This window comes from Athene cunicularia, assembly GCF_003259725.1.
Source record: "Athene cunicularia isolate RWA chromosome 6 unlocalized genomic scaffold, athCun1 chr6_part1, whole genome shotgun sequence".
Classification (NCBI taxonomy): Eukaryota; Metazoa; Chordata; class Aves; order Strigiformes; family Strigidae; genus Athene; species Athene cunicularia.
In genome coordinates this window covers 4,354,452-4,381,391 of record NW_020799105.1, presented here as the reverse complement: position 1 = coordinate 4,381,391, position 26,940 = coordinate 4,354,452, and the positions used below count along the sequence as shown (strand labels likewise).

At 43.5% G+C, this 26,940-nt stretch overlaps 1 protein-coding gene across 1 annotated transcript in view; it reads left to right on the top strand.

The window, feature by feature from the left end:
* The window catches only part of TLL2 (tolloid like 2), a 114,397-nt gene that overhangs the window by 85,416 nt on the left and 2,041 nt on the right, over nt 1-26,940 (top strand). Inside the window, exons 15-28 of the mRNA XM_026851468.1 lie at nt 1,323-1,468; nt 2,508-2,703; nt 6,741-6,866; nt 8,533-8,693; nt 10,049-10,229; nt 11,571-11,696; nt 13,223-13,350; nt 14,148-14,361; nt 15,385-15,635; nt 16,785-18,017; nt 21,230-21,346; nt 24,786-24,833; nt 26,475-26,528; nt 26,782-26,901. Of these exons, the coding sequence (XP_026707269.1) occupies nt 1,323-1,468; nt 2,508-2,703; nt 6,741-6,866; nt 8,533-8,693; nt 10,049-10,229; nt 11,571-11,696; nt 13,223-13,350; nt 14,148-14,361; nt 15,385-15,635; nt 16,785-16,919 (1,664 nt within the window). The 3' untranslated portion in view covers nt 16,920-18,017; nt 21,230-21,346; nt 24,786-24,833; nt 26,475-26,528; nt 26,782-26,901. The remainder of the gene's footprint in view (nt 1-1,322; nt 1,469-2,507; nt 2,704-6,740; nt 6,867-8,532; nt 8,694-10,048; nt 10,230-11,570; nt 11,697-13,222; nt 13,351-14,147; nt 14,362-15,384; nt 15,636-16,784; nt 18,018-21,229; nt 21,347-24,785; nt 24,834-26,474; nt 26,529-26,781; nt 26,902-26,940) is intronic.

Genomic DNA, 26,940 nt, shown 5'->3' with positions numbered 1-26,940 from the left:
GATTGCTTTGAGTACAAGTGTCGTGAAGACAGGGTGGGGCGTCTTTGATTTAGAATCAGAGGGAAGGGCAGCGGGCCAGATGTTGTAGTAGGAGTCTACTACAGGCCACCCACCCAGGACAGAGAGGTGGATGAGATAATCTGTAGGCATTTAGGAGAAATCTCACAATCACTTGCCTTTGTTCTTGTGGGAGACTATTCCCAGACATCTGCTGGAAATACAACTGCTCTTGTAGTCCTCTTTCTATTAGGTGGGGAAGACAGTTCTATGAAGTGTACCTCAGAGGTTCTCTCTAGACCCACTTGTAGCTCTGAGTGCATGAACTCAAACTACAGCCTAAATTATGCTCTGCAGCTGAATTTAGAGTGCAACTATTTGGTGGTGCCTTAGCACTGATTCTCTTAAGAAAGAAGTTAGCACTGCAGTAGTGAAGCGGTGCATTTAACTAGGTCAAGGTTAAGCTTAGCAGCTTACAGTGCACACCAAGACAATGTTACCCAATGCAAGCAATTTCCAAGACTCTATAGGGAAACCTGCATCTGAATTGCTAATGCAGTGTGTTTTGGGGAGACCCCAAGGGTGAAGATGGTTGATGTCTGGCAGGTGTCATTGCAGTGCCATCTCTCTTGTACTTACTATCAGTGCTTTTTGTCTGTTTGACTTTAAACACAGCCAAAATATTCTTTAGACATATGTGTCATGTATCATGGGGTAACATTGGTTTTAGCCTGTGATTTTACTTTAATTTGTTGCATAGTCTTTCAGACAATTATGGTGAACTGCTGTTGTCTTTGAGGTCTCTGCTAGTTTTGTATTAAACTAGAATAATTAAATTTTCTGTTTTTGATCCTTAAGTTATTCATTCTTACATTTAGCACAAAGCTTAATTTTTCATGCACAGCAGTCAGCCTGATGGTCTCCTGGTGAACAGCTCAACTCATGCTTGTTAATATTGCCATCGTGTGGCTGGATTAGATCTGCAACTGGTTGGTTGGTTGGTTGGTGTTTGGGTTCTTTTCCTCAACTTTTCTTGGTCCTTGGCACTGGTGACAGGTTTTAAGCAGTTATGAAGGTGACCAGGAGTGTGAAACACACAAATCCATAAATGTTCTCTATCCCAGTGAGTTCATCTTGTAAGGAGGTTAGCACAGCAAAACAGGAGACTGTCACTAAGACAGAATGTTAGATAAGTGAAAACTTCCTTGACTTGTAGTTGCCTTTGTGTAACAAATGGTATTGATACAGATAAGGCTATGTATGGAGCAGGCTTTACCTAAGGAAAAACCTTCAATCTCATAGTTTTGCTGGGTTTTTTTATGAAGCTATTTGTGGTGGAGAAATTCACAAAGATGCTGGCCAGATCCAATCTCCCAATTACCCAGATGACTACAGACCTTCCAAAGAGTGCATCTGGAAGATAACAGTTTCTGAGGGCTTTCACATAGGAATCACATTCCAAGCATTTGAGGTGAGAAATGTCATTTTATATTTCATTATTACTATTTTATATACTTTAATACAAATATAGTATATTATATACTATATACTTTATAGTATATACTATATATATTATTTTGCCTATGTAGATCCTTTAAAATTAAGAAGAGAGTGATGTAAATGCTAATTAAAAAAAAAAAATCTTTTTAATACTTGAGAACATCCTTTCTCCTCACCAGAAGTTTTCTCAGAGATTTTGAAGTGAAGTTTTAAATAGGATGAGTTCTGAAAAACTGTTACTCTAGACAGAAGGAATTGGAAGGGACACAGAGTTGGTGATGATATTAAATAGGGCCTCACGAGTCCTTAAATTTTCACTCTGGTCAAATGAAATTGAATGGTCACAATCCAGGCAAAAAAACACCTGCTGGTGTCACTGTGCCTTGGCAGGTTGCAGGACATTTGTGACTCTCCAAGGAAACACCATATTCCCAGATGGCAGACAGGCTTTGAAGAGCTCAGAAAAGGTTTTCTCCTACTGGTTATAGGGTGTCTTACACTCTTAGTTAGATGCCTAATGATCTGTTTCTGACTACTGATCTATAAGTCACGGACAGGAGTGGACAGAACCTGAGTTGGTGCATAAATCCCATCTAGCCCATTTTTTTTTCCTGTGGCTTGTGCACACTTATTGTGCTTGTCCTGGAATGGGCTGACGCTGCTACCTCCTAGCTTTGACCCCACATCTGTTCCTTGAACTTTTTTGTTTGTAGTTTTTCTGCTCTTTTCCTTATAGTTTCTCATGGAAAAGCAGCTTGTAAATACTCAGAGACTATGTTTCACTGAAGGATAGCCATGAAATAGCAGTAGAACTAAGACATGGTTGGGCTTGAATGCAATTTCAATTGCATGACTGTTTGATGGCAGCCATGAGGCAAGTACCTAGTTGTGACTGGTTGTTTGAGATGCTCCTTTGGAAGCTGATCTCTGGCCAAAGTCTAACTGGATAACTCATCTGGCTCAGAGCAGTCATACTAGTGAGCTGCAGGCATACTCTTTTCCCATTGCAGGTTGAATGGCATGACACCTGTTCTTATGACTACCTGGAGATCCGAGACGGCCTCACTGAATACAGCCCACTGATCGGTCATTTCTGTGGCTACGAGAAGCCAGAAGATATCAAATCTACTTCAAATAAAGTATGGATGAAGTTTGCGTCTGATGCAACCATCAATAAAGCAGGCTTTGCAGCAAATTTCTTTAAAGGTATGTGATCTAGTACCTCTCAATGTCAAAGTTGGAGACTGTTCATCCCTTCACCTACTGCTATCCCAAAGTGATCAGCTACCATTGTATCTACTTGTAGTTAAGAGCTATTAGAGTTGTCTGTACAACCACCAATATCAAGTTTCTATTCAAATTGCTTTGAGAGTATAAAGGGGTTTGATGCTTAGGCATGAACACTGCCTCCCTGATTAAGACAGAAAGCAAGCCTATTGGGTCAGTACCAGCACAGGCACTAACGCCTTGTGTTGCACAGCTGGACAGAATGTGACCTCCCTTTGTCCATGCTAGGGGACACTGGCATTTTCAAAGAAGGTGCTAGTACTGCACAAAGTGTTAAAAATCTCTCTACTTAAGTTCTATTCCAAAAGAAACCTCTGGAGAGTGGGTAAATTTGATTGCAAGTAGAATCCCAGGGAAAATTTCTGAGTGCTTTAGGAGACAAATGTGTTCCTAAACAGAGATCCTCTTCAGGAGGATGCAAATAAGAGACTAAGATTTTTCTTAAGAACTGGACCCAAGACATGGCCACCAGCATCCTGGTGACTTGATGGAGGCAAGAACCAAATGTCTATTTGGGAAAATACCTGTGGAGCTGCTGCAAGGTGGATAGTCATGTTTCTCATAGGTTCAGTGACAGTTGTACAGAAATAATAGCTACAATGTCAATATTTGGATTGCATAATTCTTTTACTTATGTCTAATTTAACTTTTGTCTTGTGTTAAAGGGTGTTATGGTCCATTTAGATCTCTCAAATTTACAGGACAATGTACTCTGTGAATTAAACTTTATGAGCTTATTAAGAAATACAACAAACATGTCAGGGCTCAATCCCCTTTGCTCAGACTAGTCTATCACATGAATTCACTTATTCACCATTCAGGTTATCAGGTTTCACAATTTATAACACATAATTCTTAATCTGTGTACTTATGTGCCAAAAAAAAATATTTAAATAAAGCTTAATTCAGAGAGTACATTGTCCCATAGATCTGAGAGATCCTAATGGACCATGACAAAGAGTTATTGCAAAATAACTGGCAAATACTGTGATGTTTAATTCCAGTCCCTGAAAAACTCTCACAGTGCCTAGACTTCCTTGTTTAAATTTCTCAGGTTCCATAAAGACACAGAGAATACTTCTTCCTAAAGTCTTTTTGGCTTCTTGCAGGAGCCAACAGTGCAGACTAACTGCTGCAGAGATGTCTTCCAGGGATTGGCACTACATGGAGACTTCTTGGCTTGCAGCAAGTCATTCTCTAGAATCTGAGGTTCACCTGCAAGTTTGTAGGGAAAAAAGTTACACACTGAACCTGGGATATTTTTCTTATGATACAGATAGTTAGAAATAATATATTTTTTCCTGTAAAAAAAAATAATAATAAACATTAATTAATTAGTACAATTGCAGACACAGGTATTGTCTGTGAAGTTTTTGTTGGCAGACTACATCTCTCCGTGTCTGCTTGGACTTCAGATGTTTGAACCAGAAACCATGTGACTCATGCATGTTTAGTGTGCTGCTAAATCTATTCCAGTGAGTCCGTCTGAGGAGCAGAATGTATTTGCTTGGACCAAGAACCACAGTAGTCATAGATACACAACTTCTAGCTAGCTTGCATTATGGACAGAGTTTATGTCAGTTTGCAAAAGCTGGGTAACAGGCAACATGTGGAGTTTCAAGCTGGGATCTGAAGTCTGCAGCCTGTACCTCCATATCCATACCAGCCACTCCCTGAACAAAATAAATGAACAAATTAAATGGCTCTGCATGCACTCTTCAGGCTGCTACCCATAGCTAATTGAGTTTTGCCTTAATGAATTATGACAGGAATAGAGCTTCAATTATGCATCTTACAACACTGAAAGAAAATAACTCGGCTTAAAAAAAACCCAAGCAGAATTAAGAATGGAATTGGATGTTATGCTTTGTGAGAACTTGCATGGTAACATCTAACTTGTCAGAGAAAAACCTGCAAACAGCTAAGATTGAGTAAGCTCAGAGAGGGTAAGCCATTGGTCACATCCAAGAGACAATGTCAGCAGAATATGAAAAGCAATTACCTCATGTCCATCCCACCAGGTATATCTCAAGAGAAAACTCTAGGATTATTCTTTATTACTTATCTTCTTTTTTGTAACAAATTGTTTGTATCACTGGAGCCTGTTTTGTATATGGTTGAAGTGTTAGTAGTGATGTGCTTGTCTTACATTGTTGTGCCTTCCTTCCTCATGGCGAGCATTAGAGGAAAGACAATACTTCACAAAATATACCTGCTCGTAGCCAGGACATGTCCTTCTGTGGTAAAGACTGATCACAGGGGGGGTGGTTGATTTTCAGGAGTTGTAGCTTCTCTCTTCTCTCAAGCAAGTGATTTAACAGCTAGATTAGAAGCTATTCAACCTGTACCCAAGCATGGACCAGCAAAGAAATACTCTACTATCTTCATAGTGGATCCACAAACAGAAACCAGAAAATAAAAGTTTGGACTGAAACTACTGCAGTTGGGGGTTCCTAACTGTGGGAGGGCTTTGCAGGAAGACAGTGTTATCAATAGAAGAGAACAGAATATTTCAGTTGGAAGGAACCTACAGTGATCATCTAGTTAAGACTGTTCCTATGTGAGCTACGTAACACTAACTGTTACTGGAACATTATATTTGGTGTAGATGTCAAGATCTTGGCAGTGGGAGGCAGCAGGGGCTGCCCCATGACAGACAGATGGTTCAAACTGGCTCCTCAGTGGACCCGCTGCAGGACACAGCTGATCCCATTAGTTGAGCTGGTGGCACCTCTGTGAAAATGTGTTTAAGAAAGGTCAAAAATGATGGAGAAGGAGAGGAGAAGGGAACAAAAACTATGAAACAGCTGAGGTATCATCGAGGTCAGAGGAGAATGTAGAGATGCTTCCTGGCAGAGCAGATATTCCCTGCAAATTGTGGAGGACCCATGCTGGAGCAGGGGGGGAGTATGAGAAGGAAGGAGCAGCAGAGTCATGTACTGACTGTAGCTCCCCATCATCTGCCATTGCACACTTGTGATTTTGCTGAAGGGACTGAGTGTAAGCTGCACTGATACAAGGCAGGGGGAGAGGAGTCTGGAGTGAAGTTGAGCCTGGGAAAGGGGACAGAAAGGTGTTTTCCTGAAGTGGTGGGTTTTTTTCCAGTTGGGTTTCTTTTTCCCAATAGCAGAATCAGTATTCCAATATTTATATTAATTGGCAGTAAATTAAGTTAAATTCCCCAAAGTGGAGTCTGTTTTGCCTACAACAGTAACTGGTGGGTAATTTCCTTGTCTTAACCCAGGAGCCTCCTTGCTCCTGTTTTTCCCCCCATTCCACTGGAGTGGTGAGCTGGGGAGTGAGCAAACAGCTGGGTGGGTGTTTGGCTACTAGCTGAGGCCAACCCACTGCAACCATGTTAATAAAACCATCTATTAAGGGGTGCACATATAATCAGGGGTCAGAGTGAGAAACCAGTACCTCTGGCTATCTGTATATTAAAATGTCAGTTCAGGTTGTTGAGATGTGAGTGGAAGAACCTGACTTCAAAGTCTAGGGTAGCAAGACTTCATGTGTCTGTGAAAAGAAAAAACTACTTGCATGTCCTCCCAGCTCCCTTTCTGCACCCGGTTCAGTGGGGTGTGGCATCCTGCAGCTTGATTGCTGTGGGTACCATAGTGGGCTGGTTCCTGGTAGTTCAAGTCACTGAAGAGCACAAGGAATTTAAAATCAAAACAAAAAAACAGGGGCAAATGAGAACAAAAGGCAGTGAATTCTTTACAGGAGACTCTGTTTTCCTGCTCCTGTTCAGAAAAAGCACTCTTGACTAGTAACAGTAATTGTAGTCCTTTATGGTTTTGGTGGTAGGATTGCTTTATCACTTGTTAGGTGCCTGCTCTGTGGGCTCAGCTCATCAGGTGGTGCTCTGGTCTTTCTGTCCAGACATGTTGCATGAGGAATATGATGGGGTTTGTGTGGTCAGGAAAGTGTGACTTGTTCTGGTTTTCTCCTGACAGAGATGGATGAATGTTCTCTGCCAGACAATGGTGGGTGTGAGCAGCACTGTGAGAACACACTGGGCAGTTACAAATGCACCTGCGAGCCTGGCTATGAGCTGACAGCTGATAAAAAAAGCTGTGAAGGTGAGTAACCTACAGATTGAGCCATCTGTCTGTAGGATGGGTACTATGGCTAATAATGAAATTGAACCATCCTGGAGATTGTTTTCCTTGCCCCTACATCCTCTTTGTTTCTGTTTACTGTCTCCCACTGAAAAACTTACTTTTGTCAGTGTCTTCTTGGTTGAAATATTGAAAATATTCTGATTCTCCACTGCTAAACATCTCTAAAACCAGTTGTTCTTCATTGCCAGAGATCCCTGTTCAGACCAGATCTCCCACAGTGCAGCATAAGGAGGGTGGGTATTAAAACCTAACCACTGAGTGGCCCAGAAGTATTTCAATCTAAGACTGAATTAATTTTTTTTTTAAATAAATTTCTTTTGTAGAATAAAATATAAATGTTTTGCATCTGCGCAAAACAGACATGCTCCATACTGAGGAGTAACTTCCCTTCTGTTATGGGGGGTAAAAACCCACATCTTCGATAGAAACTGTTTCTGTTCACTTTCTATTTATACAGTTAATCTCTTGCAACAAGTGTTTGCTCCCACCAACAATACAGCTGTTGGTGTGGTGGGAATCTATACCTTGTTCTTGTGTAGGGAGCTCCACACGATGTGAGTGGTGCTCTCAATGTCACCTGGTTTGCCCTGACTTCTACTTTTGTCAGACTGTTTGGGGAAGGCTGCTGTTGACTTGATGAGGGCAGAGTTAAGTGCATGCAAAAGGTTTTTGGAAGTTTTACTTTTATTTAATAATTTCTTGCAATTTTGAGCAAGCTTTGGCAAGTGTTTGTTGAGCACTCAACCTCTTAGTTTAAACTTCATTTGTGGGCAATACAGGAAGGATAGTCTTTGATATTGTAGTGATGCACATCAGAGTAAATTGCTTTTGGTTCTGCAGACGCTTGCTACACTTTTTGGATTGAAGCTGCTCCCTTGAGTTAGTTCTCTTAATGCAAAATGACACTGGGAACAAAACACAGGAAGCTTTTATCCCTGTGGGTTTTGAAGATCTGGCTGCATCTGATCACTCCCAAGAAACAGCAAGAAAAAATTGCTTGATTGCAAATAGAATTTTGCAGCAAAGGAATAAACTGAGGTTAATTCCTTTGAGGTAAAATCCATACCCTCCAACAAGAGGGTGAAGCTAAGATGTCCTCAATTTTTAAAAGAAACAGGATAATAAAGCTAAGTCTTTGGCTTTGTTTTCAGTTTTCCCTCAAGAAGATGCAGTACACATATACTAAGCCACTGAAGAGTTGACAGGGGTGTCTTCCCTAAGATTGCATAATCTTCTAATTATTCCATTACTGATAAACTTGAAATAGTAAGGTTTGTAGGACTGAATGTGGGTGAATTTACCAAGTTGACTTTTACAACTGTATTGTGCATGTCAAGTCAACTGATCCATAGTAAGCACAAGGCTACAGCAAAAAGATCAATCTTACATGGTCTAAGTGACTCCCGGGACCATAGCCTGGCAGTGTGTGTTTCACTGGTGATTTACAGCAGGTGAGGTTTCTGTCTTCTTTGCAGCTCCCAACATTTTAAACCTGTTCTGGAGACCAGGATTTAAAATATGCCACCAACCAGGATCCGATTAATTTCCTAAGCTAACAATGTGGCCCAGTTTGTGTGTCTGAACAGAACCAAGTAAAACTTGTGTTCATTTATTGCCTCTCCAGCTGCCTGTGGGGGCTTCATCACCAAGCTCAATGGGACCATTACTAGCCCTGGATGGCCCAAGGAATATCCTACTAACAAAAACTGCGTCTGGCAGGTGGTAGCTCCAGCCCAGTACCGGATCTCTCTGCAGTTCGAAGTGTTTGAGCTGGAAGGCAATGATGTACGTAACCGGTCCCTGCATCTCAGAGGTGTGACTACTGGCTAACTCAGAACTGAATAAATCCTTGGGGTACAAGGAAGAGGAGACTCTGTCTTACTGGTGGAGCTTCTGTTTTTTTTCCCCACCCTTGATATAATAAGCCAATAACAGTAATTGTTCTCCTTGAAGTCTGGATCTGCTTTCTGTATGGAATGGAAGGATTAAAGCTGTTCTGTTATCAATGGGCTTCTTTTCTCTACTAGTTTTGCATAATTGTAGGTGTTTTCCATCCCTAATGGGTGTCTCATCTCCCCTCTTCCCCTGAGCTGCCCTTGCAGGAGAATAATTGGAAATGAAAAATGAAACAGATTTCTTCAAGGATAAACAAAATAACCAGTAAGAGTTTGTTCTCTGCCCTGCGAAGGGCAGGATGGAGTTGAACAAAGCATTCAGGTCTTGCTTTCCCCACTGTAAATGGGAGCAGTGGCTCTTCCTTAATTCAGCAGGCTGCTGAAGTTAGTTGTGGTTTAAACGTGGCTGGCAGCCAAACATCATGCAGCTGCTCTCTTACTCACTCCATGCCCAGGGGATAGGAGAGAAATTGGAGAGGTAAAGGGAGACTCACACATAGAGAAAGAAACAGTTTAATAATTGTAATAAAATAAAACTATAACAATAATAGAAACAACAGATGAGTGATGCACAACGTGATTGCTCACTACACGCCGACTGATGCCCAGACCATTCCCAGCTAGTGATCTCAAAATACCAAGATCCCACAATTGCAATCCCAGAAATGAGAAAGAACCCTCTTCTTCCCAGCTGCCCCTCCTTTGTATACTGAGCATGACATTACATTATATGGAATATATCATTAGCTAATTTGGGTCTGGTGCTCTGGCTGTGCTTCCTCCCAGCTTCTGGTACACACAGGCAGGACATGGGAAGTTGGAGAGTCCGTGATCTATTAGCAAAAACTGAAAACATCAGCATATGTATGATCAACTTTCTTTTCATACCAAATCCCATACTGAATCCAAAACACAGCACTATTCTAGATACTAAGAAGAAAAATTAACTCTATCCCAGCTGAAACTAGGACATTCATTCAATACTGTCAGTTTCTTGGATAATATGGGAGTAATTATTTTAGCTAAATTAAATGGAACCTTTGCTGTTCTGATAAACACACCTATGCTTTAAGACCTGGTCAGCAAAGGAAGGGGATGAGAAGACTAACAGAGGAGAATTTGAAGAAGTTAGGAGTGTGAGTATAAGGCTGTTTCTGTTCCCTCTCAGTCAAGCCTCTGTCCCCTTCCAATGAAATGCTCTGTTCCAAGTCCACGGAGCTAAGAAATGTCCTTCTCTCTTGACAGGTCTGTAAATACGACTATGTTGAGGTTCATAGTGGGTTAGCTTCTGACTCCAAGCTGCATGGCAAATTCTGTGGCTCAGAGAAGCCTGAAGTAATCACATCATATGGTAACAACATGAGACTGGAGTTCAAATCAGACAACACAGTCTCCAAGAAAGGCTTTAAAGTTCACTACTTCTCTGGTAGGTGGCTCTATTCTTTCACTTGCTTAGCTGTCTCGTCTGGCGGAACCTCTTGTTTTGGTGAATTTTCTTCAACCTCCTGTCAAATCAGGCAGAACCTGACACAGTTAGTTACATCTGAAGAGCATGGTTGCTCTATGCTGTGTCACCTTTCACCTTGGTTTTTCAGTGCAGTATATGGTCCAGTTTCATAGTGTGGCATCAGCAAGATGCATGGATTTCATTAATGGCTCCAGCCCTTCCACAGCAGTAAGCAATGGGGAACCCAATCCTAGAAATTATTCCTGTCCCTGGAGTCATTAAAGATAAGCTTTTTCTTCTAAAACAAGAAGAGTTAGAAAATTTCCAGAAGTCTTCTATATAACAATCCTTCCCATCAAAGCAGTGCATCCTAGGAGGAGTTTCTAAACCTCTGTTCTGAATCCTTTGTAGCTCTTGGTGTCAGTGATGTACTTTGTTGGCAGAGAGTTCTGGAGGTTAATTGTACATCATATGGAAATAGAAATTAAATTTCATGCTGTGTTTTCAGCAGAGACCGAAGAGTATTAATGTTTTTAAGGAGGATGATCAGGCAAAATGGCCTTGAATCAAGACAATTGCAGAGTAGATTCAGATCTAGGGGCTTGATTTATTAAATCTAGCAAGAGGAAGGATGAGGAGGGGTATGTTTCATCTAGAAATACATTTGTGAGTGAGGAGATGGTTGAGGTTAATGGGGTCCAGGGAGGGCATTGGGCCAAGAAGAATTGGAGACAAACTGCTAATAAATTAAATCAGACTGGAAACCATGAGCAGATCCTATGCTCAGCAAAGTGAGATTCAGGAATGCATAGTCCTAAACATACAGGAGTGAACATCCACTGGGGCATATTTCAGCTTCAGGGGGCAGCTCGTACCTTAGATTCTCTTCTCTGTGTGGCTGCTTGTGTTCTAGGAGAGAGCTATTTAAAGATGTGGAGGCTCATCAGAGCATGTAGAAGCTTGAAAATATAAAGACTGGCCAGTATCTTTTTGCTTAGGCTAGTGAATTTGTATGATACTTTTCCTAGACTCTATTCTAAAAAAAATGAGACAATGCTATAGGTTTCTTTTAGAATACGAGTCTTTAACTATTCAAAACCTGCATTATATAATAAACCATAGTTGTGATGCATTTTATGGAATGAAAGACAATTGAAGATAATTGTATCTGGAATAAAAAGTTGACTGGACTAATCCAAGAGAAGAGGTTGGAGGTTTGCACTAGTATCTGCCAGTCTGGATATGGGACTCCTAGCTGGTGACTGTGATAGTCTGTTCCCTTACTGTCAACTCAGTGTTTGTCGGTTTGATCTTGCCCAGACAAGGATGAATGCTCCAAAGACAATGGTGGTTGCCAGCACGAATGTATCAACACCTTTGGAAGCTACACATGCCAGTGCAGAAATGGCTTCATGCTGCATGAAAATGGCCACGATTGTAAAGAAGGTAAGGTCACTGCTCCCTACCCTCAGGAAAGACAAGGTGCTTCAAACACAGTTTGGGCCAGGGTGCTTCCTGCCCAGTGCTGGAAGGGTGTTTGTACAGTGTACCAGACTGGAACACGGAAAAAATCCCTAGCTTGTTTTCAGCTGGATCCATTCCCCAGTCTGGTCCTCTGTATGGCCACAGGGGATGAACAGGGTGGGGGAAAGAAGTGGGGCCAGCAAAAGCAGCAGCTGTGGAACATGACCATTAGACTAGTCACTGCTGCTTCATTTAATTATTGGATTTGAGTCAGAAGAGAAAGGATAAGCTGATCTAACCGATCACTGCTGCCAAAGTTACCTTTCTTCCTGCAGCCCTACCACTGCTGTGTGCGGCTATGGCCCTTCCTGCGTATGGTCTCTGGTCCTTGTCTGATCTTTCCATAAGCTGATTTAGCTTTCCAAGTTGGCAAAACAACTCAAGGCTGAGACAGCACCAGAGTCAACATGGTGGAGGCGTTAGACACCGTGTCACTGGGAATAGGGCAGATGAGATGGAGGAGCAGGAGAATGTTTGGGAGTGAGGAGGTGGATGAGGCTTGGAGAGGTGTGGCTGGAGAGCTGTCTGGAAGAAAGAGATCTAGGGGTTCTAATTAACAAGCAGCTGAACATGAGCCAGCAGTGTGCCCAGGTGGCCAAGAAAGCCAACAGCATCCTGGCTTGTCTTAGAAATAGTGTCACCAGTGGAAGTAGGGAGGTGATAGTGCCCCTGTACTCTGCACTGGTGAGGCCACACCTGGAGTATTGTGTCCAGTTTTGGGCACCTCAATACGAGAGAGATATTGAGGTGCTGGAGCGGGTGCAGAGGAGGGCAGTGAAGCTGGTGAAGGGCCTGGAGAATAAACCCTGTGAGGAGCAACTGAAGGAGATAGGACTTTAGTTTGAGGAAGAGAAGGCTGAGGGAGACCTCATCACTCTTTACAACTACTTGAAAGGACATTGTAGAGACGTTGCTGCTGTCTCTTCTCACATATAATTAGCGATAGAACAAGAGGGAATGGCTTTAAACTGTAACAGAGGTTTAGACTGGACATTAGGAAAAAATTTTCCACAGAAAGAGCAGTCAGAGAGTGGAATAGGCTGTCCACGGAGGTGGTGGAGTCACCATCCCTGGATGTGTTTAAGGGTCGTTTGGATGAGATGCTGGGCAATACGGTATAGGGGAGAACTTTTGTAGAGTAGGGCTGATGGTTGGACTCGATGACCCAAGGGTCTTTTCCAAACTGCATGATTCTGTGATTCTGAGCTTAACAAGGCCTAGGGGAGTGAGATGGTCCATTTCACCAGCTGCCAAGTTAGCTCAAAAAAGTGGAGCACAAACCTATCAGAAATATTCAGTAACATTAAAAGGTCTTGTTTAGTGAATGAAGCCTTTACTGTTTCTGCCTTGTTGAGGGTCTCAGTGGGCAGAGAGGAACATATAGGTTATTACATGGTTCCCATGTGAGACCTGCCCTGATGCCTCTATCTTGTGATCTCTCTCTCAAGCTGGTTGCGAGCACAAGCTGAGTGGTGCAGAAGGAACGGTGAGCAGTCCAAACTGGCCTGACAAGTACCCCAGTCGGAAAGAGTGCACCTGGGACATCTCTACAACACCTGGTCACCGTGTGAAAGTAGTGAGTAACCAACGAGTGGGAGCACGAGGGGAGAGGCAGGCTGGATTGTGAGGAACTGAAGTGACTTTCCCCTGCTACTGTGTGAGTGGGAGGTTGATCCGCATAGGTCCTGTGTGGGGTGTTCAGAGGAGGACATCCCAGGAGGCTGCCCCTTGCCTGCAAAAGGGCAGAAGGTCTCAGAGGGATGTGAGGCAGGGGAGAGGCAGCTTGGAGGAGACTCCAGCAGGGTGACAACTGTGGAGCATTGTGCACTCTTTTAACAGAAGGTGTCACATGCCCTCCTGCCCCTACCCCTCCTTGTGACCCACTCTGCTGGGACCATCTCTGCATAAGGTGATGGCAGGGCCAGTCCCCAGCCCTGCTGAGGGAGAAGTGTCAGGCCTATTTTACAGTGTGACCTGATGGAGATGGCAGGACATGCACAAAGCTGTGCAGATGGCCCATTCGCTGGAAGAAATAATGCCTGGATCCCTGTGCTCAGTGGAAGTAGTATTGAAGAACTGCCCACTCAGTTCCGAGCAGAAAAATAAGAGTAGATAAGGCTTGCAATTGAAAACTGTTGTCATACACTCATGTGAGGCAGCAAAGCTAAGGCTATGTGGCACATTCATATGAACTTCTGAGCTTTGCCACCCTGAGATACAATTATCCAAAACTGCACTATTCTTCTCTAGTTTGTGGGATGAGTGGGACAGGCATACCATTTGACCTGTTTCTCACTTGGTATTTCATCCTGTCCTAAACTGTGTATTAAGATTTATAAATGTCTATCATAATTCTCCTTTTTCTTGCTATAGACCTTCAATGAGTTTGAGATTGAACAGCACCAAGAATGTGCCTATGACCACTTGGAAATGTATGATGGGCCCAATAGCAAGTCACCTATCCTTGGCCGCTTCTGTGGCAGCAAGAAACCAGACCCTGTAGTGGCTTCTACCAACAAGATGTTCCTCAGGTTTTACTCCGATGCTTCTGTGCAAAGAAAAGGTTTCCAGGCAAAGCACAGCACAGGTGAGCTGGTTGCCTGCCAATACCCTAGTGCAATAAGATGTCATCAGATCTCACTGTGTTGTTTACCAGGCAAAACAAGACTCACTTTTCTCCCAAATAAGCCTAGCTTAAATTTTAAGTGGTTGTAAATTGTGCTAACCAGTTCCCAGATGATTATTGACACCATACCATAAATGCCAGATTCCTTATCAGCTCAGAGGATTCTTGATATCAGACATTCCTGCTCAGTTCTTTCGTTTAAATTGAAGGTCTTTGGTTGAGCAGCAACCCATTCTGTTCCTAATCCACCCTCAGAAAATGAGGTGATGAAATTTAGCCCATGTATTGGCCCACACATGGAACAGGCTGGTTATGGTGGAAGCAGAGATGTGCTGTGGACAGACACAGCAAGCTTGATCTTCTATCTGTGGCAGCCCAGAGGTGGGGGTGTTGTAGCAAGGTTCACTTTTTTTAAATCTCTGCCACTGTAAACAGATGAAATATGCTCTGAGCAGCAGGGCATGAGAGACTGGTAAGGAGGCATCTTCCTGACTGGCTGGCTGCAGGGAAACTGCACCAAAGCAGACACATTTTGCACAAGCACAGGGCTACCTTTGTGCAGTGCATGGGCAGAAAAGAATTAATTTGGTCCCCAGTTTTTTAACGTGCTTCAACTTACTGCTGGTAAAATTCTTGGAGTCAGAATTCCAACTGCAGGAAAAATGCAAAGAATGAGTCTTCCTTCTAAGTTGCTGCTCTGTTTTTTCAGAGTATAATGTGGCAGGAACCCTATCTCTTTCCCTCCATGTTCTGTACCAAAAGGACCAAACTTCTCTATATGGTGTGGGTCAATGGATTTATGAGTGACTGGAGAATTCACTGGTTTACGGTAGTTTGGTTCAGGGTTTAATTACCTTCCCTGTTGTGCATGCACTTCATGCTGGAGGTCTCTCCCTACAGCTGGCCCAAAATTGGGATGATGAGTCTTTGTTGAGAGGTAGGGCCTTTGATGAGACTGTGTTTTGTGCTCTTTTCTTCCTCCAGAGTGTGGTGGGCTCCTAAAGGCCGAAGTACGAACTAAGGAGCTGTATTCCCATGCTCAGTTTGGGGACAACAACTACCCAGGTCAAGAAAACTGTGAGTGGGTGATTGTTGCTGAAGATGGTTATGGGGTGGAGCTGATATTCCAGACATTTGAGATCGAGGAGGAGGCCGACTGTGGGTATGACTACATGGAGATTTATGATGGTTACGACAGCACTGCACCCCGCCTGGGACGTTTCTGTGGCTCAGGGGTAAGCTGTGCTGGTGGTGATTTCATAGGCATAGCTGGGGGTGCCAAAGAAGGGTGCTTGCATACCCTTTCTGGAAAGGGGCAGATTTTGCTGCTTCTGTTGCTAGAGATCACAGTCATTTTATCTGATGCACAAAGTTGGTCTGAAAACTTTGCTGACTGACTTTCCCCTATTAGCCCATGGCCACTGACAGCAGCATGGGACTGCCATGCTGCTGTGGCCCAGCTCTGCCACAAAAGTGTTGAAAACAGATTCCAAAGGCCAGTTTCATCCTCAGTCACTTACTGCCTGAAGTCAAGTCACATTGAGACCATGCTATGGCGAGGGTGAAGGGTGGGAAGGACTTGCAGAGTTGATTGTTAACTCTATGGTGGCATGCTGTCTCCTAAAGTGTTATCTATGTCCCCATAGTGACTCTAGTGTGTGGTATTTAAAACCAGAGGTTCTATGTTTAATTTCTCTAGGATTTCAGCAATGAAATGGAGAAGGTGCTTATTGAATTTAAAGAGAGACATCCAAGGAGCAGGTGTGTCAGAGAAGTCCTTGCAAATTGGGGAAATGGTCTGGAAAATAAACAAAAGCATAGCAGCTTGGTGTGAAGAAGTTCAGGGCAACAGAGTAGTAACCTACCTACCTACACAAATTCAAATAAAGAATGTCTGGGAAAGCATTGGTCCTTCAGAGAAGCACAGGGAGATTGTAGGATGTCACAACAGTGGAGGAGATAACCAGAGTTACAATGTAAAGTATGTGGCTGAGTTATTTTGCTGCTAATGAAGCTTGGTAGGGCATCAGCTGCCCAGCAGGGTCCAGTTTGGATTGTGTCATTTCCTGAAAAGATTAGGACAAATTAGAGAAAACTCAGAAGATTGGAACAAGAACATCCAGGGAGTCCTGTGAATATGACCTACAAAAAACTACTGTAAGAATGGGGATTGTAGAATGAGCTGGCATCAGTCTTCAAACATAAGGGAAAACATGCAAAGAGCAAGAGAGAGCGTGCTCAGAAAGTCAGAGCAGGGCAGGAAGTACTCAGAGCTCAATGTTTGTTTTTCCTGGCCACTCTGAGCTTAAATTCTAGCATCATAGTGCGGGTAGTTATTTAGCCTACAGACTTGACCAATTTGTGCTGTCTTTACTTTTCTGCAGCCTCTGGAAGAAATCTACTCTGCAGGGGATTCCATCATGATTCGATTCCACACAGACGACACGATCAACAAGAAAGGCTTTCACGCCCAATACATAAGTACCAAATTTCAGGATGCATTACACATGAGAAAGTAGTCTGACTGCTCCTCACATATATTCTCATCTGAAGATTGAGACATTTAATTGTGGTCTTTGTCTTTTTTTTTTTTTTAAAGCTTCTGTGCACCTGGCCAAAAGCAGTGTCCAGTATTTTCTGTAACTAAAACTAAATCCAGCCTCAAAGGTTTGCCTCTGAAATTATTAGCATGACCCTTTCTTGTTAACATACCCAGGACCAAAAATTTTCTTCTAATCATACCTGCCAGGGCATAAACATTGTGTTTTGCACAGCTTGCCATGGGACTGTGTGAAGACTGGGGTTGAATTGAGAAAAGCCTTCATCTCTTGCATATTCTGTTTCTAGGTGAAATTTCCTAAGCATCCTGTACACATGAGCTGTGTGAACACATTTTCTGGAGTAGATGATGTGGACAGCCATACAGTAGGATTTTCTCAAAGGACCTTGGGAGCCACCCACTCTTCCCTACCAGCCCAAAATACTCTGTGCAATAAGTAAACAACCAGATGGCTGGGACTTCATCACTCCCTCTGTCCCATGTATTTATTATCTTGGTTATTGTGAGTTGAAAGGTAGGCAGAGGCACAGGGGCAGTCTCTTCAGGGCTGCTAGCTACTTGGATCATGCTAAAGGAGAAGGGCCCCGTGTCTGATTTGCAGTAATTGTCATGGTATATGTTGAATGGAAGTACTTTGATGCAGTGGCCAAGGGAAGGGTGGTGGCTGACAGGGAAGTGCTGTGGTGGGGTGCAAGGCATGATTGTGTAATGATGGCAGAGCTTAATAACTGGAGCACTGATAGCATGCTCCAGTTACACCACCAGGCAAGGCAGTTCAGAGGACTGTGGCAGCAGTCCAGGCCTTATCTTAAATAAGGAATCTCTCCTCCTCACTCCACCCATGTTTGCTTTCTCAGCGTTCTTTACACTGCTTCCTTTCCTTAGTACCACTGCCCTTCCTTCTCACAGATGAGCTGCTCTGGGCACCCCACTGCAACCTAGGAGTGCTCTGCAGCATCAGCTAGCCAGAGGATCTCACCAAAGGAAATGCTGGGCCAGAGATAGTCAGGGTGTCCCTGAGATAGAGGGACAGAGGCCATGCTACAGGGCAGCTCTGGTGAGCTCTGGGAACCTGTCAAACGTGCAAGCTCCAGGCATGGAACTAGGAATGGAAGAGCTCTGCTGATTACTGCTTCCTCACTGGCCAGTCTCTTAAGTTCATGGCAGGGGTACAAGTGAGATGGTGACTTAAGCACTTTGAGCTATAAGGCTCAGACATGCTCTGTGTTGCTGTTATTTATGTATATGGAAGCTACTGAACCATGGACTTGCAGAATTAACAGGTAGCTTGGCACTTCTTTGGGAAAAACTAGGGAAAACTGCTTTGGGGGGAACCACTGTAATTGAGCTGTTGATATAGGAAGAAAAAAGACAGAAGAAAAAGACAGACTTTATTTTGAATGATCTTTCATTAAGGCACTCATGGGCAAATTATGAGCTAAAAGCTGAGGTATGTTAGCTTTAATAATGTATTTATATTCCAAGGATTACTATGTTTACATAGCCAATGTACTGTCAGGCTCCGGGGTGACACCTCCTCTCTGGTGTATGACTGCGGAGAAGTGTGGGGCCAGTGCCACTGTCAGGCACAAACGACATTCCTGGACATGAGGGCATTTTCAGATGGCTAATAAATAGACCCAGCCCTCTCCAGAAGTCCTTGAATAGAATATGGTCCTAGTATTGTGAATACTAGGAGAACCAAATGCATGAAAATATTTTCTTGCTTAGAACAACAACAACAAAAAAGTAATTTATACACACACACACACACAAGATTATATGTATATAAAATGTGCATGTAGAAGACCGGTAGTCAAAGCCTTAATAAGTGTCATGTGAACAATACTGTACCATTGACTATAGCTTTATTGAAGGCTGTATAAAAACATTTTATTTCTGTTTTGTTTTTTTAGCTTTGTTTTGTTCCTCTTTTCAAATTTTGTGGCCTTTTTACAGGCAAGACCTCTGATCTCAAGCTGTTTGACCATGCAGGTCTGGGGAAGTAAGCTCTGCTAGATGGAGTCTGTATCCTTCTCTTCCTTGCCCCCATCCAAGCAAAACCACAGTGACTCAGGTCTGGAAATAAAAGCATGACACCAATCCCTGTAAAACAGAAAGTTTCAGGTGGCAAGCAGCGGTTCAGGTTTCCTGGCTCTCTAATAGGAGCTATGACTCTGGAGAGAAGTGACTGTAGGAGCTTCCCATGTACTTTAACTGTATTCTGGTAACTTCCCATCTTCCACAGACTGGTTCATTGCAGATGCTTGCGATGTGGTTTGGTGGATCTATTACACTTGTTAGCATTCATGCAGGTGTCTCTTGTGACAGTGTGCTCATAACTGTTGTACTGTGCATTCCAACCAATGATCTATGTAGAATATTTCTGCTATACTGACTGGGCTTAGCAGTCAATAATCCTAAATGTGTGAAAGTTTCTTAAGAAAAAAATGTCTGACTCTCTAAGGTCTGTACATGTATTCTGGTCTTTATGTGGTTCTACATTTCACTAACTAAAATAATTTTTTTAAGAGGGTGAGAAGAGGAAGTGAGAGCAATCACAAATGTACCTGTGCCCAAAACAAGTCTCTGCATTCATTAAAGACTGTGGATTTAATTGCACGTTCTGTTGTATGCATGCATTTACCACTTCCTCAAGGGAGGAAATTTCTTAATACGTTCCTTGTTCTGCCAACTGTTGTTTGTGTCTACTGCTAGTACTGGGTGGGATTTACTCTCTGCAGGAAGCAACTTTCCCTTGAGCCTTTAGCTTTGTCTTGGCTTTTGCAGTCAAGAGGGCACTGAGGAATAAGTTGGTCAGCCATAGGGCTACATCGTTGTGTTTCGTGTTCTGCCCTCATGCTCTAGTGGGCTGAGATGCCAATCTGCAGCAATAAACATTAGGGATCTGGGAATTAGTCCATAAGTAGCCTTGAAAAGAGCAGGTTCATTTACTACACTACAAGGTACAGCCTTCAGCAGCAGGTCCCAAAGACCCTGGGACATAAAACTGCTGTGCAAAGAACAGCAGGATGAGCATGAGGCAGAATGTTCCTTACTGCAAAATTGTGGGCTGCGCTCTCACTGAGGCAGCAAAAGGCTCAGTAGCTAGGCAGCACCTAAAATGCTTTTCTTCCCCTTTCTGTCCACTGCTTGATGTCTACTCTGCTTGCTAAGGAACATGTCTTTGTTCTTTCCCCAACACATACACAGTTCATGCATGTCCCACCACCCAAAACATTTCCTGTGGTGTGTGTCATGGCCACTTGAACCTTTGTCGTGGCGAACTTCCTCCCAGCTGTTCCCAAAGGCAAAGAAGCAAGGGAGATGAAGTAAGGAATAAGCATCCCCATGTCACCTCCTGCACCAGAGTATCATAGTACAGTATAACACTGGAATAACACTGGAATGAGCCTGGAGGCTAACAGTCAGGTCACCAGATGGACATAATTTCCAAATTGAGGGCCAGGAGCCTTCAGTCACACCGAGATTTGCAGTCCAAAGTGATGTTGAAATATTGAAACAATGCAACCCAAGTGAAGCTGGTGGGAAATAAGAGGTAAAAAAGGTGACACATGAATTGATGTCACAGCTGTTGTAATTTGAGTCAGATAAATAGGTTCTTAGTGTGTTGTATGTATAAAGATCTTGCAGGCTTATATCTTCCCTGCTGTTCAACTACCATGTTCCCTCAATGACTGCCTGCTACTAGTGCTGTGTGACATGGCCAGTCCTCATTTTCTCTGCTTATTTCTAGAAACAAGACTTCATTTTCTGGACAGCACCCAAAGACTGTCCAGTCACCACATGTAAGAAGCTGAAGGGAACATCGATTGTTTGCCAGCAGATACTTTGTCTTTTAAAAACACAAGTACCCCATGGTACAGCATAATTCAGACAAAGAAGGATGCCTCAGACCTCTAGACACACTCATTAGTCTCGGTATCAAGTCAGCAGAAATCCCCCACTTTGGCATTTCCAGCAAATGTGCTTTGGCAGATGAGGTGCTAGCCTTAGAAGGCAAAACCAGGATTCCCCTCAGGCTGATTTGTGGTACATATTAAACATGCTCTCGGAGACAGGAGCAGTTTTATTTGCTGTGGGGCCAGCAGAGAAGAGGCAGAGTTGCCAGCACCCTGAAGTCCAACTTCCCAGGCACGTGCCAGACCCTGCCCCCGTCCGGGACCTGGCTCTATCAGGTGCGCTGGGGCCCAGCCAGGTTGTCTGAGTCAGCCTGAGAGAAATGCTATCATTTCTTCCTCTTTGCAGGTCTGCAGTTCAGTTTGTAGCAGGAAAAGAAACTCATCTTAAAAGGAGTGCTAACCCTGGCATCAGGCAGTCTTCTGTTAATGCATGCAGGAATTTCTCGGGAAGAAGAGTGAAATGGTGAGTGGGAGTTGTCTTGTCAGGTCGGGTCTGTTGGGTCTTGTTTGGATGGAAGTCATGGGAGAAGGTCAGAGTGCAGAAGAGGTGAGACCACGGGACCACTTAGCTGTTGAATGAGAGCTTCCCAGGAGTGTTTAACCGTGCCTTCTCTGCCTTGACCAGATCAGTCAAGCTGGCCCTTTTGTTAGCTCTGCATTTTCTTACAGTGCAACCAATGATTTCAGACACCTGCTTGGATTTTAGCATCTGCCCCAGCTTTTCTGTCTTGGAGGTATTGCCTAGTCTTAGGGTGGTTGAAGCAAGGAGGAGTCTTTGCAGTGGACCCTTTTTGAGGAGATTTTCTGTCCTGGGAGATGGGGACCTGCTGAAATGCACACTGTCTGTTTAGAAATGGCCAGGTGAGAGTGGCTGGGAGCAAAACCTCCTTCCTTCCAGAAGCTAGCTGGCTCTGAGGCTAAAGCAACATTTGCCTCTGAAATATAATAATGAATTAATTCCATGAGCATTCACTGACATGAACATGCTCTCAGAGGATTTTGGGTCAACAACAGAGCTAGGGGAGTACAACACAAAGTTAGTAGAATATAAACAGAAATAATAGATTAGTAGCTTTGGTCTCACTGTCCTCTGTTGATCTTCTTTCACTTCCCCATATTGATCCCCTTGGGATCTCCCTTTGTGTCTCTTCCACAGCCCTACCACATAGGCACGTATGGCACGTAGCCTGTGCCAGCTCCATCCAAGATCTTCCAGAAGTTACCCCTGGAGTAATAGAAGAGGAAAGTGGTCCCTGCCCATGAGCTATCACAGTTTGAGCAAGTGTGAGAGCAGCTAGGGGAAAGAGAGTATTATCCATATGTTGAAGAGTTGATGCTGAGAGGTCAAGCTTCTGTGGTAAATCGAAGTAAATCCAGAGCATCTGATCACTGGACATGTGTGTTAACTGCATTCATCCATCCCCCCCTGCTCCCTTCAGTGAGAAGTTCTCTGTACTGAGCCACAGAGGCCCAGTGGTGCTGATTTTGGTTGGGGAAAAGGCCTGTCTCCTTGTGGTCTCTCCTGTTTCCAGGTCTGCAGGATGCTGTAAGTTACTGAGTGGCAAAAAGGGAGAGGGAAAGGTTGCAACATTTATTTTTTACTTCATCTGCAGTACAAAGCTTTCTCTCACCTAGGATGTGCTCTTGGCAGACAGTAGATGCTGTGGTTAGTGCTGCTGAGAAACCTACCTGACTCATATCAGGGTCATTGATACTTGGAGCCCTGTAAATATTTCCACGGGGTAGTCAGGACAATCTTTGAGCAACAGAAGGGGCACTGCAGGCATAGAAAGATATCACAATATTGAATTACATGCACTTTACATTTTGAAATTCAGAAGTTTTAATCATGAGGATTAGGAGTGTCCTTTCTTTTCTGAAGTAGATAAATTGGAAGTCAGTAGTAATTTTCATGTAAAGGACATCCTTATCTGTCCTGACATGGCTAGCATACAAGCTTGCATTTTTGCAACTGATTTGAGACAATGGCTTTAAACCATTGTGCAGTTGAGAGAAACATTCTGTTTCTCATTGTCTTACTATGGCTTTCTCTATTTGCTTGCTAGCAGGTTAGACACTTCAGTTTCCAAATATGACAGTCTTAAGATACCATAAATCCTGCATTTTGTAATTAAAACCTGCATGCACAGTCCTAGAAATAATAATGAAGTCCTCTATCTTTAACCAAGAAAAATGAAATAAAATAAATTTATGGCTTCAGAGAAGAGACAAATGTGACAATTGAAGCTCAAACGTTAACAATCAGCTGTTCACAAAGGTGTGTTTCAGTAAGTAAGTTTGGGGAAGGCACAGTAGAAAGTTTGGGTGAGAAATGTCTGCTGTATTTCATTCCCAGCTGACAGCCTGGGCACAGCAATATCTCCACCTCTAAGGAGTCTGAAAGAGATCCTTTTCACTTGGTGACCGATTGCTAGCTGTGTCTGCATGCTCAGAGGCATTTCCCAATATCTGTGGTCCTGTAAACTAAGCTGTTCAAAAGTTAAGCTTCCAGTACAATGTTGCATATAAAGGCTACACTTCTAAACAAGCCTCTAGCTAGTATCTGTAATGGGAGGATGAATTCTGGATCTTTCAATAACCTGATTCCCCTCTTTGACTTTGATGTGGATTATGGTCCTCAACATGCAGTGATGAACCTCAATCCTAGATTGCAGAATTTAGACTGAGTTAAAACTCTTATAGCTTGCTTGCATTTTGAGTCTTCCTTCTCCATAACCTGCAGTATCCAGACTTTTATTGACAAGTTTTTACTGCACTGACTTTCTTCTTCTGAAGTAACCAGGCCCTCCTCAGTGCATAAGCAGCAGAACTTCATGCAGTCAGGAAAAGACAGCTTTCTGCCAGCTCCCTCTCTACTGGCTTTTTGTGGATGCAAAGCGAAGCTCTTTCAGCCTTTTCCCGTCACCTTCCAGAGCACCAGAGTTTCAGTTCCAAGGGAGATCTCATCAGCTCTGCTCTTTCACTCCAACTTATTTAATTCTCATGTGTTTCCAGGACTGACTAGGGTTCAAGAATAACATTGAACTTAAATGTCTTAAAAGACTTGTTTCATACAGATGTGCATACTACTTGTCTCTGGATTATAAGAGAGGAGAGGTTCCTGCACTCCTTGTCCTGATAAACCACCTCTGAATCTAAGCTTCTCCTCAGTACAATTCCCAACACTGTTGCTAGCACCAATTGCTACAGACAGCCTCAGCTGCCCACAGAGCTTACCATGTAATAATGGACCCAGTATTTCTTCCAGCAGAAGAGGTTATGAGCAGCTTTCCACTGTCTCCAAGCCTCTTTCTGCATTTCTCCCAAATGGAGCCTCCCAGAAAGTGTCTATATCCCAGCTGCCAGACAGCACATCTAGCTGAGACTCTTCTGAATATCTCCCTTTCTATGTAGTCAGGAAGGAGTTAATGTGTTTTTATCATTCTCAGCTGCCCTTGAATCAATAGGAGCAGGCACATGTGATTGGTATGCAGCTCAAAGGTTGCAGGCAAAAGTCCTTGCTATTTCACAAGCTACCACGTACTTCTGCTCCCAAGCCATAGTGGAGTTAAACGTCCTTACCCTTTCTCACTGGTGAGCTGTCAGGGTAAATGCATTAAATGTTAAGGTCCTGACTACTCAGAGGCCCTGCATGGTGGTAACAATTCAGGCAAACCAGTTCATGTTTCCTCATACCACTTTCTTCAATAGCATGGCATGGTTCTTGTTTTCTCTGGAGTAACTAGTATGCCTTCCCTGTTCAGCTCAAATGAGTATATTCTCATGCTGTCATTTCCAGTCACTTGAGAAGTACTCCTCCCCACTCCCATATCTGGCCAGGGACATCTCCCAGTTGCTAATACTCAGTTCTGTTTTTCCTCTTTCTTTTGATTTCTCTGCAGGAGACAATGCCATCTTCCTCACCGTTTTACAACACAACTGTAAATTCAGTAAGTACATTGCACAGAATGAAGATCAACTGACTACTCACCATCGTTATCTGTAGGAGCTGGGGGGTGGGTTTTTGGAAGAGAAATTGCTGCTTTTATGGGTGAGTGTTGATGCAGATCTTCTGACAGACTGTCCTAATGCTGCTGACATTATATTGTAACAGTAAAGACAAGTGAGATGATTAAAGTACCCAGATTCCTACGATTGTGCCTGTTTACCTTTTTATTTACAAATGAGCAAGTCCAGCTAGAGGTGACTTTGCTAAGCCTGTAATGCAGCTGAACTTTCTTCCTGCTCCTTTCACCAAAGGGAGCATGAATGTCGTTTCAGATTTCATTTCTGTTCTCTCCCTGTGAGAGGGGGGGTGATGAGGGGAGCAGGCTATTAGCCATTGCAGCAGTTACCAGAATATCCTTTACATGTTCTGCCACTCAATTAAGATACGTGACACTGTTAATTCTTTGCTACAGTACATGGCTTCCTCTCTCTTCCCACAAAAAGTTGTGAGCGTGCAAAGATCTGGGCTTTCTAATCCTACCTTCTTGCTTGCTATACGATGAAATGTAGTCTCTGTTCTGGCACACAGACCCTTTCTGGTTTTGCATCTTCCCAGCCAGGGTTCAATGGCATTTTACTGCTGAGTTATCCAGCCAGGGATCAATTGCATTTTTCTGCTCAATTATAGGCATTGCATATCATCAGTCCAGCCACAATCTGCCTCTGAATGGGGAAGGGCAATTTTTCTGGCTGCTGAGTTACTGGAAGATGGATGTAGAAGTGGGTATTGATCATGGTTTTTCTTCGTTAAACAGATCATCTGTTAGCTGTGAGGGCCAGAAGAGACCTGGCTGACTATTGGCCTTTGAGGAGACATGTACAGCTCTTGAGCTCTGGTCTGTTCCCAAAGCTCGCTCCCCACAGCTGTCTGGGGTGGATGCTGGGTCCTGTGGCTCTCAGCTGGAGCAGTGTCAGCTTGAGATGGCAGGTCAGCCTGGGAGAGGGGATAACAAGTGAGGCACCTGCCATCATCACTGCCTGTGTGGTGGACTACCTCCTTGCTGAAGCTGCCTTGTCATTTGGAACCAGGTGTGACATTTTGCAATGGCTAGAAAAAGACAGTTTTGGTTTGGGGTACACCAGGTTTGCCAGTGCCCTGCACTGCTTGCCTTGCCTCTGCAAACCAAGCACCATTAGACTCTCCAGGCAAGCCCATACAGGCAGATGTCTCCAACATCATGACAAGAACAGAGCAGACTTGCAAAAACACATGTTCTTGGGGTTTCCTACTCCCATTTGTGCTGCTTCTTCTGAGTCCAGCTTTCTCTGGCATATATTTGTGCTTATTGCTTGTTTATGCTTTGTACATGCATTTTGTCAGCCTGAAGCCCCTTTTTGAGGAAACCATATATTTCTTCCATTCATTCAGAGTCATTGTTGGAAGGACCAGAATTTGGGTTCTTGCTTATGACTGGCAAGTACCATGTGCCATGACCTCAGGACACAGCTAGGTGCTCCATGTGTTACTGACTACATGCTGTTGTTAAAGTCTTGCAACTGCTCACTTAGTCTCTCTCCTGGCTTGTATGTTACGTAATTTGAAACACTTTGTTGTAAATATTCTATAACCATCTTATTTCTAGACTTCTGGACATCCATCTGGAAGCACAACTGTCCAGGCAGATTGTTCTTCTGGGGTAAGAGTTTGTTTCATTACTTAATGCAGTTGATTATGTGGAAAGTTTTCCCTCTGAAATCAAATCTCTGCTTCCCCTGTCCATCCCAGTGTGCAGTACAGCTGGGCTGAACATTACTGTTTTGATCCAGGGCTGCGGTTTTGTTCCTTGCATTGTCTTTTTTTTTGCTGCTTTATGGTAGCCACTCACTCAGCTACTAATCACAGAGTTAAAGGATCACACTGCATGCATTTGATCTGTCTTTCTTTGTAAGTTATATGAGCCCTGGGTGGTTGGAGTAGCTGCAGGGATACCCAGCATTCTGGCCTTGGTCCTTGCAGTCATCTTGGTGGTCGTCTGTGTTCTCCAGTGGAAGAACTACAGCTGGAATCAGGTGACTACCTTCCATCTCCTAGTGTCTTGCTACTTCCAA